The sequence below is a fragment of the Pelobates fuscus genome, chromosome 8 (genome assembly GCF_036172605.1).
Source record: "Pelobates fuscus isolate aPelFus1 chromosome 8, aPelFus1.pri, whole genome shotgun sequence".
Lineage (NCBI taxonomy): Eukaryota > Metazoa > Chordata > Amphibia > Anura > Pelobatidae > Pelobates > Pelobates fuscus.
Genome location: NC_086324.1, coordinates 13,995,774 through 14,016,117, shown reverse-complemented (window position 1 = coordinate 14,016,117; position 20,344 = coordinate 13,995,774). Strand labels below are relative to the sequence as shown.

Sequence of the window (20,344 nt, the reverse complement as noted above, 5' to 3'; positions counted from 1 at the left end):
TGTGTGTGTGGGGGCAGTGTGTTTATGGGGCTAGAGTTCACTCTCACCACTGCGACCACCAGGAATCCCTGGTGGTCACAGTGTTGAGAGTGAACTCTAGCCCGTAGCTCCAGGGCTAGAGTTTACTCTCGCAAAAGCCGTAACGTTGCCGTGGTAACCGCGGCAACGATCTGTGCTCGCGCAAGAAGGACCCAGAGGAGCTACAGGCTGAGCTCCCGGGTCCTCTCTTCCTCCCTACCCTGCCGGCAATTGCCCTCGTCTTACTCCCCCCTTCTTACCCCCTTCTTACTCCCCCCTCCCCCCTCTTCTTACCCCCTCCCCATCTTCTTACTCCCTCCCACCCTCTTCTTACCCCCTCTTCTTATTCCCCTCCCCCTCCTCTTTTCTTACCCCCTCCCCCTCTTCTTACTCCCTTCTTACTCCCCCCCTCCCCCTCTTCTTACTCCTCCCTCCCTCTCTTCTTACCCCCCTTCTTACTCCCCCTTTTCTTACTTCCCCCTCCCTCTCTTCTTACTCCATCCCCTCGTCTTCTTACCCCCCTCCCCCCTCTTCTTACTTTCCTCTCCCCCTCTTCTTACCCCCTTCTTACTCCCCCCTCCCTCTCTTCTTACCCCCTTCTTACTCCCCCCTCACTCTCTTCTTACCCCCCTTCTTACTGCCCCCTCCCTCTCTTCATACTCCCCCCTCCCCTTCTTCTTACTCCCCCTCTTCTTACTCCCCTCCTCCCCTCTCTTCTTTCTCCCCCTCCCCCTATTTCTTTCTCCCCCCTCCCCTTACCCTTTTCTTACTCCCCCCTCCCTCGCTTCTTACTCCCCCCCTCCCTCTCTTCTTACTCCCCCCTCCACTGTAGCGTGACCGAGCTGCTCTGCTGTCCGCGGTGCCCGGCCGGAGTGATAGGAAGGTGCACACTGAGTGTGCACTTCCTGTGAGTCCGGCCGGGTACAGGAAACAGAAACTCCGTGCGGAACAGGAGTTTCTGTTTCCTGTACCCGGCTGGACTCACTGGAAGTGTGCACCTTCCTATCACTCCGTACGGGCACCGCGGACAGCAGAGCAGCTCGGCCACGCTACAGGCGAGGTGAGAAGCAACTGCAGCCGCCTGAGCGCTCTTAGAGTGCTCAGGTGGCTGCAGCATTTAAAGGGCTGGCCCTGAACGCGACCGCCCCCCTCAGAGTGTGCCGCTGGGCCCCCTGATGGCGGGCCCCCCTCCCGGCCAGGCCCTCGGACCATGCCCGAAGTGCCCGACCGGTCAATCCGCCCCTGAACATACTCCTACATTCACACTAACATACTCCATACAAAAAAAACATGCTTTCGTTCAAACACTGCTCAGTGCTAAATACAACCCTACGAATATGGGAAATTGTAGAGCTCCAGCTTTCAAAGCATTGTTGGACCTGCAGAGCACTCTCTACTTTAGTGCCATCACTGCGATGTGGTGTAGGGTGTGATTACATCACAGTGCGCGGGAGATTGGGGACAGGGTCCAGGGGACCCAAGCTAATGCTTGCCCAGAGTCCATTTATTATTAAAGACTGCCCTGTGATCAACAAGTCTTTGTTTCTCTGTGTAGTTTAATTCTCTCAGTGTCAATTCTCAAGGCTTTGTTACTGTGTCTGATGGAGAGGGATGGGCTGGAATAGAAAGGGTGGAACAAACAGAGAGAACAGCACTTCCCCTAACTCTTACTGAAAGAAATGATTCACTAGGTTCTGACAGCCAGACACTCCAGACAGACAGACACTAGCTGCAGAGTGGTGGGTACTCTGTACAAAAGGGAGCTGCAGAGGAGTCCAGGTACAAAGGAACTGCAGACTGCTGAGCAGCTGTTTACCACAACAGAGAAGCTGCTGAAAAAAGCCTAACAGCAATCCCTAAGGAGGTGAGGTCCAGAAGACTGGAGATAGCAAGTGATCCTATTGGATACACAGCAGGTAAGGGACTGTTTGTGCTGAGGGTATTAGGGAGCCTGGGTTCTAAACACTATGGGAATGTATCATCTATCACTATCTGTGTACTGCAATGGATTTCTGATCTGGACCACATTAACTTTGGGCTGTCTAATTATTAACCCTTGGAATGAGATATCCGTATTCAAGGGTTTCTATGTGGAATGATTTAATGTAATAGCTGGTGTCAGCTACACTTTCTGTAGCCAGTATAAGCATTGGGTAAAAACCAGAACATAAACCATCTCTGGCAGGAAGAAACCACTTGATACAGTTGCTTTTTTGAGAGCCATAACCACCAGGCTTTCAACCTAAAACTTAAACCCCCAATAAATGAGGAAGTAAAAAAAAACAACAACAACAACAACATGTTTTTCTGTATATTCTAAATCTGCTTGCCTTTAAACCCATTATTATGTGATGGATGGCCCTTATATGTCAGTGGGTACCAGAAGATGCTGATATCTAACAGTTCTTATATAGCTCTCTTATCCAGAGCAATTTATGCAAAAATAAAATGTGTGCATATTGCATAATGGTAGTCCTCTACCATCCGCAGTGACAATATAAGCCGTACAGACCTATGCTGTGTGTACCAGGTAAACTCCATATTTCATCTTTCTAAACCTGTATCTTCTGGCTGTACGTAGAATGATGCACTAGGGATGTGGGCCACTATCTGATATAACTGTCCTGAGGAAAGTGTTCTTCAAAAGTTTCAAAGGGTGATTATTATTTGCTAACTTTGTGATGCTTAGCACGCAGGGAGAGATGAAAATAGCAGGCGATGAGCAAAATACCTTTTATTTTACAAGCATTGCAGGTCAATTACATACTTTATAGGAATTAGTAAGATGTATATGGCACCAACCTATTCTGCAGCGCTGTACAACTATTTCCAAGTAATATATAAACGCAAGTAATTGACAGATTAAATAATGTTGACAGATACAAGAAGTGAAGAGGGTCAGGTTCAAAGGAACTGACAATCTAGTGCATTCAGTATATTGCTATGTAACACTATACATCCCAGTTACATGTTAATATTCTCAATATATGTTACGTTCTAAACAGAACTTAATATCAAAATCCATCTGGCCCCTCTAATCTGCCATCCTCTTCCTACAAGCATAGATTTTTTTCTTGATATCGGTCCTTCTGTATAAAGCAGAGGATATATTTCAGGTTTTCTTGAAATCTTCCACTGTTAGTCTCTGCTAGAAGACTATTCAATGCATCTACGACTCTTAGTTTATGAAAGCGTTTCCCTCTAACTTAAGAAAATGTCTCGACCTCACAGCTACTGTCTCTCTATAGGAAATGCCAGCCCCCATGTATTTTGCTATATCCGTTGGGATATTTGTTTGTTTTGTCACCGTGGTAAAATGCAGATTCTCAGAGTCTCAGATTCCCTGCATGAACGGTGGGGTACTAAAAGCGAACGGGAAGATACTCGTTGTTACTGGTCAGTTTCCAGGATCTTTGAGTGAACAAGATTAGAGATTTAGGAAACACGCAGCAGTATTTTAACAGTGGTGGCGCTGAAGTAACTCAACATTTCACAAAATACACATGGGCAAATACTCAGCGTAACTCATTCGCATTCCTGTTTTTTTGATTGATTACAAACTTTGACAATTGTTGATTAATATCACTTTCGTGTGTTGCCAATAGCTAATCGAAAAAGGTATTAGTGGTTTTAGAGTCAATAAATCTGGGACCTCTCCCCAGATCTTGGTCAGAGTTTTCTCAATTAATCTGACTTCTATTCAACCCGTGATGACATAGAGAACAATTTGTTCATTGCCCTTGCCTGGCGATGACATCACGCCTGTCACTGGGTCGCTCACTCACTGTATATTTAATACTTTCTCTGAAAACAAATAGTTACCCACCATTTATTTTATTACTAATGATTCCTTTTTAAAAATAAAATAAAATAAATCCTGTGTTTTAAGTCATTTCTGAAAGGTCATCAACTAAACTGGGAATTTTCTCAAATTGATCAGGGAATTACAAATCTTTATCCAACGTAACCAGGCTTGGAAGGTTGAGTTATTCCGTTATTTAACTCCTCTTCAATGCTCTGTAATTGTCACTTTTGTGAATAACCCATCTAATTTAAATATATAAATAAATGAAAATATTTTCACTGAGAAGGTTGCGATTCAAAACCTGCATTATATTGGTTTCAATGTTTCCATGTAGCTTTTAGTTTGTTACTGCTTAGTGAAGAACCCCCCTATTTCTTTCAATGTCATGTTCTTTTTAATAGGGGCATAGTAAGCATTTAATACTGCCTTCAATCTCAGCCTGTTATCTGCGAAAAAGGAAAACTAAAATAACTCAATTACAAACGGTCTACATGTTGTGATAAGGTTTTTTCTTTAGGTGATTTTTAGTTTATTTATATTTACATATGTTCTACTAATGCATGTGTAGTGATTTGTAGATGTTGTTTTTAGGTGAGGTTCTGTTTGTGTACACAGTCGTATTGGATCAGAATTGCAGTGTCCAAATAGAATTTCAGTGGTCCGTTTTGGGTTAAGGCAGATTTTATTCTTTATGTGCAGTTTCATTATATATCTCTAGAGTGTGGAATAAATATACATTTTCCTCCTCATTATTTTTATTATTATTATTTATTTTTGTTGTGCAAGAGAGATACAAACAGGCTTACTATGCCACCATAGCAAAAGTAAGCTTTCTAGAAACATCCCATTGTACAGCGATACGGAATTTGCTGGCGCTGTATAAATAATAAAATAATAATAATCAGAAACATGGCAAGTGATAAAACGGCAAATTGTTTACTAATGCAGGTTAGGTAAGCATGTCTTGGAGCGTGTGATAAAGCAGGCTGACTGTCCGAGAGAACGTTTTATACATGAGGGGTAGATGACATATAAGATGCAAGCGAATTAAGCGAATATCTATGCCTGTGAGAGAACATCACTGAGCGTTAAAGCATGGCTATTAAGAAGAACCACTGTAGCTAATTTAGAATGTGTCTAGCACTCGTGCAGGTTATCATACATTAGACAATATGTTATCATATTCTATTATTTCTATAGCGCCATCACAGTCCATAGCGCTGTACATTTGAGGGAAAAGACACTATACGGAATGATCTAAACATATTATATGAATAAGTAGCAGGCATAAGAGTGACAACTAACTATATACATCTATACACATGCAGGTGATTGCAGAGAGAATGACAGGTCTTCTATGCTTGGTAGAATATAATAAAATAATAAAACATAACATGCTAGTAAGACTCCACGGATGCTTATTATATGCCTATCTAAAGTAAGTCAAGAGACTGCAGTATTGGAAAGCATGCTAATGGTGTTAAGAAGGGGGAGACACTAGGTGTAACGATCAGTGATCAAACTTCGCTGGTATACCGCCCAATCTGGCGCCATCTGCAGCAGGACTAGGTAGATGAGTCCAGTGTAGTTCTTGAGGGGCTTAGGGTGCAGATTACTAAGCAGGCCCCTCTAGGCTTGAGACTGAACAGTCATCCAACACCCCTTTGGGGGTCATGTCCGAGGTTTGGGCTCTGGCCAATTTGGGGAGAGGTGCCTCTCCAGCCCCTGAGCTGTGTGAGAGTCGGTACCCTCTTGCCACTAACCTGGAAACCTTTGCAGCCCAGGGTCTTCCCGGTCGCGATAGTACGGTGGGCACTGCGTGCCATCGGTGCATTTCTTCGTTTGCGCCTTGTAGCCCTCCATTTGTGTGGCTGGTACTGTTGGGACAGAGTCCTTTTAGTTCTCATCCCAGGTAGGCAGCGTGTGTAGGTTGCAGACGCTTGAGACCACTTTGCGCCCATGAGAGGCTTCCCAAGCCTCCCCTTGCCGTGTTTTCGCTCCCCATTAGACGAGACATGTTCAGCCATTGCTGGCCTTGTGCATTCCAGCAGCATAGCCCAAAACTTTTCGAAGATAGCTTCTATTGCTTGATAGTGGAGTCCTGGTGAGTCTGCCCAATGTGTGTGCAGGCCACGAGTAGCCACGTCCCCCATCTTGGCGATCTCTTCTCCCCTCCCAACCTGAGAGTAACGCAGGATCCACTGAGAGACTCAAAGCTGTGGCAGCGCAGATCCGCGGGGACCGGGATATCACCCACCAGTCCAAAGGGTTGGTGGGGGGTGGGGAATAGGTGAGTCGCATTTTTACATGTCTTGGTGCAGCGGGAGGAAAACGACCCAGTGTATAGGGATCCTTAGAGTGAATTTCCCCGCACTGCAGCCCGAGAAACCCTGGGTATACCGCTCCGACAATAAGAGCTCTTGCGAGACATGTCTTGCCAGCTCGCTTGCCAGTTTCCCCCACCCTCCCCATTCCTCCTCCTCATTTATTTTTTTTTTTTGGTTGTTTTTAATTATTTTTTGTTATTTTGTACTTTTATTGTGCTTTGCTTAACATACAGACTTAAACATAACATAGCTTAACATAAATACATTTATCAAGATTATATTCAACAGGAAAAGTTGCGTAAAGGCATGAAATGTCTAGAATACAGTACTTTTTGTAAAATGAATGTAAATGTCAAGCAAGAAACAAAATATTATAACAAGAAGAGAATGTGAGCTGAGCCACCCGACACCACTATCATATTACACAATGAGAGTACCACCAGTTAACTATATAAAAGTGAACAAGAGGTATACACATTCTAAAATTGCAGCAACAGCCACCTAAGTAGCAACAAGTTGAGACACATATATTCAGGGGTAGCTAGTGTATAGTGTTAGGTGGCTTAGAGCGTGGCTGAATTTTGTGATAGAGGAAGTCAAAGTACATATCTAGAGCACGCAGTATTTAATGTATTTACGTGCTAAGTTAGATAAGCAACAAGAGAATGGTACTGCAATGTAGTGCCCAAGCTGGGCTGACAGGCTAGTAAATAAATGAAAAGCATAATAATGCAGCAAAATGAGTCTTTCAGGTTGGGTGCCCTTAGTGTGGGAGTACCTTATTACTGAAAGGGGACCAATCTGGCAAGAATGACAGTCAGCCTATGCCCCGACTGGGCGCATATCTCTTGTACAAGCATAGTCTGTTCAGGTGGGCAGCGTTGTCATTTTTACATTATACATAGATTATAGCTATAGAGCTAATCTATAAAATGTGATATATCTATGTATACTATGTATTATTATTATTCTATTATTTATATAGCGCCATCAGATTCCGTAGCGCTGTACAATGGGTGGACTAACAGACATGGAATTGTAACCAGACAACTGGACGTACAGGAACAGAGAGGTGGAGGGCCGTGCTCAATGAGCTTGCATTTAGAACATAAGTAAGAGATATTTAAAAAACTTTTACTGGTTCATGAGTGCAGTGAAGGTAAACACATGTTCTGGGCCGCCTTGTCCTATATTACCAATGTGCGTTTAACATCATTCCTGCCATGTGCAGAAAATTACGAGATAGTTTACATTTTCTTCAAATTCCAATGTAATTTCATGAAAATTAAAAGCGAAAGGAATAAAGGGTTAGGAAGAGAAAAATGTACATGTAACCGCTATCTTTTGCTTAGAGATTAGTTCATGCCTTTCCTAAACTGAAAATGATATAAAACGCAGACAGGATTATTGATTAGGCAAGAAATCACTGGGAATCCAACAGGGGATATGGGGATTGAAACAATTATCCAATTTAGCTGGGATGTATTTACTAAAAAGCCAGTTTTACTCAATTGAATATTGAATAACAAATTCAGAATAAAACAGCCATAAACGGTTTGGTTTTCCATTTATTCCAATCACTGTTTAATGATTATTAAACCCTTGTTATTTTTCCAGCTCATTTATTTCAGTAAAGAATTTTTTTTTTTTTAAATTCCCTTGTCAGATCCGACCAGTTTCTCGTTTCCAGAATCACCCAGAGGATGTTTAAGTGGATAGTGGGAATAGTCTGAGTCATAGTTTATTTGCGGTTCTCCTTCAAACACAGTTCTTTGTATTATGCTCCCATTCTGTTTTTTGTTTTTTTTTAATTTAATTTTGATATCTTTTTCGTTTTACAGTGATTTTATTTGTACAAAGTTAGGTTTGTGTGATAAACTTAGCAAATCCATTGCCGTGTCTATCTAATAATGTCAGTTGGTAGTTGATTTTACCTTAAAAGAAAATATTCACAGGGTCATCCATTAAAGTCAAAATTCAAAGTCATTTCAGAGCAAATTTCAGATTTAAGGCCAAAATAGTGGAAACTGGAACAATTCTCGAAGTCATCTATGCTTCCAATTCGGCTACTTTGGCCTTGAATTTGAAATTCAGTTTGTATTCTCATTTGAATAAATAACCCAGTTATTGAGAAAGGCTGCTAGCGTTGATGTATACCCACGCATCTGAGCAGCCTGGCCATAGTTATTATTAAATAACTAAGAAGTGAATACGTTGCCCATCACATAGCTCGTATGGCCCATGCTCTCCGAAAACCCTATATCATCTGGTTTCCATACTCTGTTTAAATATATATAATGCACCCTTAACACGCATTTTGTTAATTTTCCAATTGAAAAGAAGTTAATATAACATATTACATAACTTGCACAATTGTAAACAACATATTTCAATGCACAGTTCTCATTTTTGTTGCTTAGTTTAACTGTCGATTTATAATGTGTGACAAAGTGCACACATCATGCAAAAGCAGAGCACGTATTTATATATTTATGTCTTATCTGTTGTTCTGTGCCAAGCATTATCTGTAGAAAATGTAGCCATAGTTTCCTCTTTTTATTTCCTTTCTCACAGATTACTCCCAAAGAGTAAGCAGAAAGTAAAGTTCTTATTTAATCTACTACAGATCTGAACTGTGCTAACATTTGAAGGCGTTGCTTTCATGACGTTTACCCATCAAAAAATTTCTAGAAGGCAAAAACTGTCATCCACATCATCGATGACATTCCCATCCCTACTCTTATATCCAAACTGATGAAGAAGCTCTGTGTGCTTCATTTTTGTGATGAGTAAATTCCATGCATTTTTCAAGCAAAAGTCATGGACATTGTGAGCATAAACCTCTTAAAGTGTTCAATGCAAAAACCAGTGGTCTTTCCATTTTTCACATTAAAAAGATACTTATTTTCCAAGGACAGAATGATTGCATCTAAATCACCTGTAACACATTAATAGATTACCGTACTTATGGATGCAGAACTTACAAGCCATGTTCTGAACGATATTAGCGCTACAGAATTTGCCGGCACTATATAAGTAATAAAATAATAATAATAATGTATGTTGGGCTGTAAACGTGGCATGTGCAGAAGGTATAGAAACACTTTCAGTTGATCGTCCATAGTCTAGTCAGGGACAGTGCAAGGATTATTGTTGTCCTAGACAGAAATTCTTTTTAATATTTAATAAGTTCTGGACCAGCTACATGCTCCCTTGCTGTGGTATCTGTCAGACTAGGATAGCATGTATGTAAAATGGTCCCGAACTTCTCTTATAAGTGTGAGTTCCTTTATTGTGATACAAGGTGACAATGTTTTGGCCTCATGAGTTTGTCTTTGTCAAGTGTTTCAAAATATAATGATATAAATAGTGTGATCATTCAAATGGGGCCCAAAGACATGGAGGCCATTGGTTCAAAGTCTACATTACTCGTGTGTCAAAGATCACAAGGACACTCCTATAATATGACAGGGCACCATAACAACTGAACTAAAATTAAGTTGTTATAGTGCCAGGGGGTGGGGGTTTAATACTAATGTGGTGTCCAGCTAATGGTAGAGTCAGTCCTAGGTAGGGTGCAAAGACACCAAAAATCCAAGTGGATGGACATTGTAGAAATGGGATTATTTAAAAGTTGCACTACTGAAGGCAACAGAAAATTGCATTAGGCTTGTCAGTAAAAGCAAAAAAATCAAGAAACCACTGTGGTACTCCACAGATGTGGCCAAAATAGTAAAAAACAAAAAGTTAGCATTTAGTAATTATAAAAAAAAACCAGAGTGAGGAAGACAGAATGGTCTATAAGATTATGCAGAAAGAGGCTAAGCAAGTTGTAAGAGCTTCCAAATCACACACAGAAGAGAAAATAGCACAGTCAGTAAAAAAGGGGGACAAAACTTTTTTTAGATACATAAATGAGAAAAAAAAAGTAAAACAAGGATTAGTTAAAACAAAAGAAGGAAGGTATGTAGAAGAGGATAAAGGTCTAGCTGACTGCCTCAATGAATATTTTTATTCGGTATTTATAGATGAAAATGAAGGAGAGGGACCTCAGTTAAGAAAAAGGATAAATTAGTTATTTATTACACGTGAGTTTACAGAGGAAGAGGTTCTATTTCAACTGTCAAAAGTAAAGACAAATAAGTCAATGGTACCTGATGGAATACACCCAAAGCTATTAAAAGAGCTTAGTGGTGTACTAGCAAAACCATTAACAGATTTATTTAACCAATCATTGATAAAAGGAGTAGTCCCAGAAGATTGAAAGTTGGCGAATGTTGTGCCCATTCACAAGAAAGGTAATAGGGAGGAGTCGGGCAATTATAGGTCAGTAAGCCTTACTTCAGTAGTGGGGAAAGTGATGGAAACCATGTTAAAGGATAGGATTGTTGAACATCTAAAAACACATGGATTTCAAGATCAGAGACAACATGGGTTTACTTCAGGGAGATCATGCCAAACTAATCTTATTGATTTTTTTGATTGGGCAACTAAAATTATAGATCAGGGTGGTGCAGTAGACATTGCTTACCTAGATTTCAGTAAGGCTTTTGACACTGTTGCACATAGAAGGCTTATCAATAAACTGCAATCTTTAAGTTTGGATTCCAATATTGTTGAATGGGTGAGGCGGTGGCTGAGTGACAGGCAACAGAGGGTTGTAGTCAATGGAGTATATTCGAAGCTTGGGCTTGTCACCAGTGGGGTACCTCAGGGATCTGTACTTGGACCCATTCTCTTTAATATTTTTATTAGTGATATTGCAGAAGGTCTTGATGGTAAGGTATGTCTTTTTGCTCATGACACTAAGATATGTAACAGGGTTGATGTTCCAGGAGGGATAAGCCAAATGGCTAATGATTTAGATAAACTAGAAAAATGGTCAGAGTTGTGGCAACTGACATTAATGTGGATAAGTGCAAGATAATGCATCTTGGACGTAAAAACCCAAGGGCAGAGTACAGAATATTTGATAGAGTCCTAACCTCAACATCTGAGGAAAGGGATTTAGGGGTGATTATTTCTGGTGACTTAAAGGTAGGCAGACAATGTAATAGAGCAGCAGGAAATGCTAGCAGAATGCTTGGTTGTATAGGGAGAGGTATTATCAGTAGAAAGAGGGAAGTGCGCATGCCATTGTACAGAACACTGGTGAGACCTCACTTGGAGTATTGTACACAGTACTGGAGACCGTATCTTCAGAAGGATATTGATACCTTAGAGAGAGTTCAGAGAAGGGCTACTAAACTGGTTCATGGATTACAGGATTAAACTTACCAGGAAAGGTTACAGGATCTTAACATGTATAGCTTGGAGGAAAGACGAGATAGGGGGGATATGATAGAAACATTTAAATACATAAAGGGAATCAACACAGTAAAGGAGGAGACTATATTTAAAAGAAGAAAAACTACCACAACAAGAGGACATAGTCTTAAATTAGAGGGACAAAGGTTTAAAAATAATATCAGGAAGTATTACTTTACTGAGAGGGTAGTGGATGCATGGAATAGCCTTCCAGGTGAAGTGGTAGAGGTTAACACAGTAAAGGAGTTTAAGCATGCATGGGATAGGCATAAGGCTATCCTAGCTATAAGATAAGGCCAGGGACTAATGAAAGTATTTAGAAAATTGGGCAGACTAAATGGGCCGAATGGTTCTTATCTGCCGTCACATTCTATGTTTCTATGTTTCTACAATGGTCAGGAGCGAAGATTCTTCGAGCATGAGCATGTACTGTCATGGACAATGGACAGATTTTTAAATTCTCACCATAAATGAGCAGATTCTCTGGGTCTCAAATGAATGTGCAGGTTGTAAGGAATTTTTTGTTGAACAAGGCCTATTTTTAAGATAAAGAGACGTTTTTTAAATGATATTCTAAAATGAAAAGATAAACGCTAAATTAGATTTTTACTTTTTTTTTTTACTATCATGATTTTATTGGGTTTACTGAGTGCAAGTGGGATTTATTCATTATGAAGCATATTACTCACAATAAAATACATTCTAGTGAAATGAACATAGCACATACACAATAAAAGGGGGAGAAAACAAACAAACACAGGCTTTGAACAGTTTACTAATTCCCATTGACTGCAGTAAATTCTGCACTTCCTTCCTTTGCCATAGTTAGCGGTTTCCCCCCTTTAAATGCTATTTTTAACTTACAAAAATGTGCAAATAAGAGTACTTTAAATAAACAAACCATGCTACAGCTCAGCAGATCACCATGTTTTTGCAGAACATATACAAACGATTTACGCTGTGGAGAGTTAGACACAGAATTGTAGAAAACTGAATCGCTACATTTTGGAATCCGATCTTCAATTCACTAGAATTTATTGCTTAGTAGATGTAGCACACAGGAGACCAATTACAATTATTAATATAGAAACCTATGACAGAGCAGAGTCACATAGACCTAGGTTGCAGAGGGGATAAGAAGAAGCTGAGTGTCCAGAGTGTCAAAAGCAGCCGCGAGCTTGACAATTTGTAGAGAATAGTGGCCATTAAAGTGTAAGCTCACTTGCCAAAATCATGGCAAACCTCTTAGGTGAGTCCTAAGAATTAACCTCTGTGATTTCAGCCAAAAAGCAAAATATCTACTGAAAGTGTCTTATAAATCCACGTAGACTAATTTAAAACAACCCAGAGCAGTTATTTTAGCCAAAATTTCGATATTTCGATTTCTTTCCTTATCCCCATCTGCTTTTTGTTTCTCATTGGTGTACTGTCCTATCTGTAGACCATTGATGGTGGCTTTCCATGTGCTTTTTATGATTGCCACCATTTGTAGTTCCAGTGAGGTCTTATTGTCCTCCTTTGATAATCCTAAGGTATATGTTAGACTTGTGCACAAATGCGTTTTAGCTGGTTCAAATGAATCAAATGCCATTTAATCTACGCCCGAACGAACCAATCTGTCAGACTCTACAGGAAAGGCCGGTACAGACCGGTTTGTTTGGGTGTAATATATTTGTGCACAGGTCTAGTATCTTCCAGCTCAGATGAAGATGCTCCCTGGGCGGAGGTGATGCTTAATCAATAGGTTTGGAATTTTTTATCAGTTATTTATTTGTTTGTGTTGGGGGCATTGTAGTGTTCTGTGACTGTCTTCCTCTCTTAGCGTTACAATGTGAAACCGAGTCAGTCTTGTTGTAGGATAACGAGTACAGCACATTGCATTTAGACTAGGGATCCCAAGAAGCAGCCCAATAATCCTTCATTAGACGGTAGCACATGAAATGTACACTTAGATTCATTGGGGGTTTAGTGCAACAAGATCTCAGGAATAACTGCTAGTTACTCTGATAATCAGCCTTTATGTGTTCCCAATAATGCTGCTTTTTATTCTCAAACATAATTTCAAAGTCTCATAGTTTTTCATGGATCCACCTATTTTAAAGAACTAGCCCCCATACTCATGTAAGATCCTGCAGATCCCACCAGGAAGGGTAACTTATCATTGAGGTACACTAATTAAAGGAACAGGGTAAATATTTTTGTTTTATGATCTTTTTAAATTTCCAAGAGGTAATGCTGCAGCTGAGGTCCTGTGCCACGTGCAGTCATGGTTCCATCATATTCTTCTCATCGAAAGAAATCTAATAAAATCCCCCCTTTTTTCTCGTGGGGGTGTAGAAGCCAAACTGCGTAAACACTTGCAGAGAGAATGGAGATTTTATAGCTACTCTGCGAAACAGGATTCAATTAAATCATTTAGCTCAGGAAACAGACAGTCAGTGGAAACTGTAATTCAGGCATAAAATAGATAAATTTATTATAGGACGTTCATTGATGTGTGATGTAGCGGGCAGATTGGCAGCTTCTGGCTCTGGAAGGAGCACAAATTCTGCATCTCGGGCAGCACTCTCACAGGAGCTCTCCCCAAACTCCAACTGGGGACTGCAACTCACATCATGCCCAGCCAGACCACACACTGCTGAGGATTAATACGAATGTGTTCCCCAATGAGTCAATTCACTAAATGGGGTGGCCTAGCAGGTGACTTGCAAAAAGTATCACAAAATATCTAAACTGAATCAAATTAAAGGAACACTATAGTCACCTAAATTACTTTAGCTAAATAAAGCAGTTTTAGTGTATAGATCATTCCCCTGCAATTTCACTGCTCAATTCACTGTCATTTAGGAGTTAAATCACTTTGTTTCTGTTTATGCAGCCCTAGCCACACCTCCCCTGGCTATGATTGACAGAGCCTGCATGAAAAAAAAAACTGGTTTCACTTTCAAACAGATGTAATTTACCTTAAATAATTGTATCTCAATCTCTAAACCATGGGTCGTCAACCTGGTCCCTACCGCCCACTAGTGGGCGTTTCAGGATTCCAGGTGGGCGGTAGGGATTTTCAATTTTTTTTTTTATAAATTGGGCAGGCGGGCGGGCGCGAGCCGGCGGTACCACTGTGACTGGGTACCGCCATCACCACTTGCGGCCCCGGCGGCAAACCGCCGGGGCCGCATATGGAGGGGTCCATCGGGTGGCCCATGCTGTCAGGGCCACCCGATGGATGTGGATTGTGAGGGGGCCCGGTCAGCGCTGGGCGCTTTAACAGCGCGACCGGGCCCCCTGTGATGACATCAAATCTGCTGGGAGGAAGTGATTCCCCGGTCACTCCTCCCAGCATACAGAGAGCCGCGCGGGAGGAAGGAGGAGGAGGGAGTCAGAGTGGGAACTCTGACTCCCATGCACCTGAGCCACCACTGGACCCCAGGGAAAGTCACCCTCCTGCACCTTAAAGGTAGGAAACAGGAGGGTGACTTAAATATAATGTATGTTTGTTTGTGTATGTGTCTTTGTATGTATGTCTTGTGTGTGTCTGTATGTATGTCTTGTGTGTGTCTTATGTGTGTATGTCTGTATACATGTGTCTTGTCTTTGTATGTATGTCTTATGTGTGTGTATGTCTGTATATATGTGTGTCTTGTCTTTGTATGTATGTCTTGTGTGTGTCTTATGTATGTGTCTTGTGTGTATGTCTGTATACATGTGTCTTGTGTTTGTATGTATGTCTTGTGTGTGTGTGTCTGTATGTGTGTCTTATGTATGTGTCTTGTGTGTGTGTGTGTGTGTATGTCTGTATATATGTGTGTCTTGTCTTTGTATGTATGTCCTGTGTGTGTCTTATGTATGTGTCTTGTGTGTGTGTGTGTATGTCTGTATACATGTGTCTTGTCTTTGTATGTATCTTGTGTGTGTGTTTGTATGTATGTTTTGTGTGTGTGTGTGTCTTTGTATGTATGTCTTGTGTGTGTGTGTCTTTGTATGTATGTCTTGTGTGTGTGTGTCTTTGTATGTATGTCTTGTGTGTGTGTCTTTGTATGTATGTCTTGTGTGTGTGTGTGTCTTTGTATGTATGTCTTGTGTGTGTGTGTGTCTTTGTATGTATGTCTTGTGTGTGTGTGTCTTTGTATGTATGTCTTGTGTGTGTGTGTGTCTTTGTATGTATGTCTTGTGTGTGTGTGTGTCTTTGTATGTATGTCTTTGTGTGTGTGTGTCTTTGTATGTATGTCTTTGTATGTGTCGTGTGTGTGTGTCTGTCTGTATATATGTGTGTATGTATGTGTCGTGTGTGTGTCTGTCTGTATATATGTGTGTATGTATGTGTGTCTGTTTCTTGTGTCTGTCTGTATATGTATGTGTCTTTGTATGTATGTCTTTGTGTGTGTGTGTGTGCCTGTCTGTCTGTATGTCTGTATGTGTGTCTGTATGTATGTATGTATGTGTGCCAGTCTGTTATAGTGGGATACCTAGCTCAGCCTTCCTACTGGGCATTGCTATAAGGAAGGTTAAAAAAAGGGGGGAAAAAGGTGGGGAGGGGAATTGAGGAGGGAGAAGAGGGGAGCTGACGCACAGATGAGAAATCATATTATGCGCAAACAGAGAAGTCGTCTGAATATCACCGAAAGAGGAGACCTTCGTTTGTTCCTTACAACCTCAAGGATCTCATTAATCACTAGTAAAGGTAATTTCAATTTACTTTATTGTTTTCTCATTAAACTTTTTATAAAGTTAAAAACATTATAAACATGCATTAATTGCACATAAAAAGATAAATGTACGTACATTTTTTTTTTTTAAAACACCCTCCTTTCGAAAAAAATATTCCGCACTTGCGTGAAAACTGGTGGGCGGGCGGTAAGGAAATTTTTTCAACCAAAAAGATGCATTAGTGGGCGGTAGTTAGAAAAAGGTTGACTACCACTGCTCTAAACTGAACTTTAATCACATACAGGAGGCTCTTGCAGGGTCTAGCAAGCTATTAACATAGCAGGGGATAAGAAAATCTTAATTAAACAGAACTTGCAATAAAGAAAGCCTAAATAGGGCTCTCTTTACAGGAAGTGTTTATGGAAGGCTGTGCAAGTCACATGCAGGGAGGTGTGACTAGGGTTCATAAACAAAGGGATTTAACGCCTAAATGGCAGAGGATTGAGCAGTGAGGCTGCAGGGGCATGTTCTATACACCAAAACTGCTTCATTAAGCTAAAGTTGTTCAGGTGACTATAGTGTCCCTTTAAAAGTTTTCAACCAAATTTACAAAAGTAAGGTCTAACCTTATAAATGGCGATAATAATAATAATAATAATAACCCGCTGAACGGTTCAGCAGTTATTTCACTGGAGCTTGGCAGGAGTCAGTACCCCTAACATTGACCTATATTCAAAGAGAAATACCCAAATAACCCTCTATTCATCATGAACCCCTAATATTACTATTATTATTATTATTGTTTTTTTTTATACAGCGCCAACAAATTCCGTAGGGCTTTACAATATTATAAGGGGGAGATTTAACAATAAATGAGACAATTACAAAAACTTACAGGTACCATAGGTTGAAGAGTACCCTGCTCAAATGATCTTACAGTCTATCAATCTGCATTTAATGAGAACCCCTAATATCAATTCGTGTTCAATGAGAACCCCTAATATTATCCTATCATTCTAGAGACCCCCCTTTTCAATCTCTCATTCACTGAGCACACACAATATTAACGTTATCTATTAGATACCCATCAGAGATCTGATTATTGCAATCATCTGTACCCCAGAGGATACGCTCCCCAAAGATGAAAATATAGTTTAAAGCTCCCTTTCGAGCCCTGTACATCGCCCATACAGTAGACTCTGCCAGTCTACTCTACTCTGCGCATGCGGGGATCTGCCAGTTTACCTCTCTCTGTATACATTCCCTGAACTTTGATAAATGTATCTATTTTGCTCCTGAATTACAGTTTCCTGTGACTGTCTGTTTGCTGGCTTTAATGATATAATTGAATTCTGCTTGACTGAGAGCTATAAAAAAGTCCATTCCCGCTGCCCATGTTTATCCAGTTTGGCTCCTACACCGCCATCAAGAAGAGGGAATTTGGGAGGATTTTTATGGCCCTGTCTCTGGTTGCTATAGCTCTCTATGAAAGCTATTTGTGGGCAGATGAAGGTTTCTATTCTGTATTCTCAGGTCTTCGACGGCTCATTATAAATCTATATGAGATAATTATACAGTCTGTCTGATCTTCTGTACCTAGAAATAGAGAAACATACGTGTCCACATATAATTCATCAAATGATCTAATTACCTCTAAAATACAAACACCAGCACGGTGAAATGCCATTAATCTGACCGGATTTTAATCAATTCATTTTAAAAGGGAGCAATGATTTTAACCCCTTAAGGACCAAACTTCTGGAATAAAAGGGAATCATGACATGTCACACATGTCATGTGTCCTTAAGGGGTTAAAGAGGAATTGCTACATTCTATTTTTGAGATTTTATATCATACCACAAAAAATAATAATAATGGACTCTACCCCCTGACTTGTAGAATTCCTGTGTTTGACTTCCTATCCCTAAGCATCATTAATTGCCTTACCCTAAATGCTCAATATCCTAGTAATTCAACCAAAACCTTTCTTTCAGTTTAACGTTTTGTTGTTTGGCAGAGGTTAGTGGCTTTTGATAACGGACAAACATAAACATTAACATAAAAATGTAAGGCTGCAAGTAAGATCCATAATAATTTTTTTGTTAAATTAACCATTGTGCCATATGTCAGACAGAAAAAAATTAAATATTTGCTGCAATATTTCCTTTTACATAAAATCTAAAACGATGATCATCAGCATAATTTAAAAGTCTCATGTGTGTTTATTTTTGTTATAGCCTCTTTGACTTCATTGACCTCCATTGATGAGAGCTGTGTCTTCCTTCCCTTCTCAAAAGAAGGATGTATCCAGTGCCCTCAGTATGGACACCATCCGCTCATTAACCAACTGAGCTATGGCCTTGAACAACTCCGCCCAGGACTATGAATACCAGCGGGATCTTATCATGCTTCTCTCCAGCCCTCTGTCTGCCTTCATCATCATCTCCAATCTCTTCATCATTGTTGGGATTGTCTTCAACCGTAAACTACACAACACAACGCACTACTTCTTTCTAAGTCTGCTGTTTGCGGATTTCTTCACTGGAGTAGCACTGCCCTTTATTCCAAAAATGAGGTTCAACAAGGAGTTGTATTACTTTCCATGCATGGCCTTCTTTGTTTCACCCAACTTCTTTTTCCTTTCCTTCCTGACCAACCTGTTGATGGTCCACTATGAGAAGTACCTGTGTATCATATACCCATTGCACTATCGGAGTATTTGGCTCCATCGCTGTGTTCCATTCTCCTTGATCTTGGTCTGGACGTTGCCTTTTGCTTTTTCTTGCTTGCCCATGATGGGATGGAACAACTGGGGGGACAACGGCACCTGTTCCTATAGACATGTCTTCACAAAAGAATACATTTATTTGGAAACCTATGGTGTTGTCATCCCAGCCATCTTGGCAATCAGCTTCATCACGATCAAAGTGCTTTCTGTAGCCAGGAGGCAGTTGAAAGACATTAAGAAACTCCATCGATCGGTCCAGAGGGGAGCAGGGGCGGACCTGGAGCACCAGATGGACATACGTTATGCCAAGTGCATTGCTATTGTCTCATTGACATTTCTGATATGTTGGGTTCCTTACATTGCGTTTCTCCAGGTCTCAGTGTTGGCCATGGAGAAATATGAGATCAGCTGGTGGATAATCCTAACTGTGACCACCGTGGGAAGTGGCAGTGCAGCAGTCATCCCTATTATATTGGGTCTCAGCCACCAACAGTACACTGAACTATGGAGAAACCTTTTCAAAAAGTGCTGCCACTCCTGTTGTCCATGTCAGAAGATACCACCCAGTCTCCATGATATGACCAGCAAAGAGGAGACACTAGAGGATGGTTTGACTGCAAAAAAATAATCTCCTTTATAGCACTTTTAGAATAATTAACATACTGGGTGATGAAACCCATGTGTACAAATGATTCAAGACATGAAAAACTGTGATAGGTGTTAATTGATCTCTTGGAATGCAGTAACTTAAAGCTAGTCGGTCCCGTGAACTCTTAATGATTGCAGTCTACACTGTCTTTTTATTTTGATTGTAACAGAATATTTTTTAGAGTGCTCTCCTTTTATGATGATAACTGAGACACATCAGTTCAGAAAGAGAGGGGAGCGTGGAGTCTACTACATTCTGGGTATGGTAGTGAAAAGAGAAAAAAAAACTGTTCATTTTTGCGGTTTCCCTGACATCATATTCCATGTCACTGGACTTATTGTGATGTCATAGCATCTTGCCAATCTTCTATTTATTTGTATTTACTTCATCAGCTGTTCTGTGGCCTAAAAGCTAAACCCGCCCCCACCCCCCCGCATAAAAACCCAACAACAACCCAGTGCTTTAATAGTTCTCTATTTGCTTTTACAGATACACAGGGATTTGGGAGAAAAACAGTCAATATGTTTTGTTGAGTAGCTAGGTTCTCTACTCTACTTTTTTTTTTTTAATACCAAAAGGGTCTTCACCCATGTCATCTGCTGCTACTTTGTATTTACTTGGTCAAAGGATTTTAGCCCTTTACCCATCAAAATAGTGTGGCCATTTCAATCTGTCTCGCATATTATAGTCAGGTCTCTCTGTGCCCCTTTCCAGTTCCTGGAACTCCCAATTCACAAAACAAATGTTGCTATTTTCGTACCAGAGCAATATGTTAAAGTGCTTTTGGTTGAAAAGACAGTCCCCTGGGTACTGGATTCTTAATTCTTTAATTAATATCAAAATATAGAATGTGAAATGTTGAT

At 40.5% G+C, this 20,344-nt stretch overlaps 1 protein-coding gene across 1 annotated transcript; it reads left to right on the top strand.

Moving 5' to 3' along the window:
- Positions 1-1,865: 1,865 nt before the first annotated feature.
- GPBAR1 (G protein-coupled bile acid receptor 1) lies at positions 1,866-19,894 on the top strand. The gene is made up of 2 exons (XM_063428550.1): positions 1,866-1,934; positions 18,342-19,894. Exon 2 carries the CDS (start codon positions 18,459-18,461, stop codon positions 19,458-19,460), a length of 1,002 nt encoding a protein of 333 aa, XP_063284620.1. The 5' UTR covers positions 1,866-1,934; positions 18,342-18,458; the 3' UTR covers positions 19,461-19,894.
- The last annotated feature ends 450 nt before the right edge of the window (positions 19,895-20,344 follow it).

Bases quoted from the DNA above. Each gene is read 5' to 3' on its own strand.
- GPBAR1 (XM_063428550.1), top strand. From the start codon at position 18,459: ATGGCCTTGAACAACTCCGCCCAGGACTATGAATACCAGCGGGATCTT.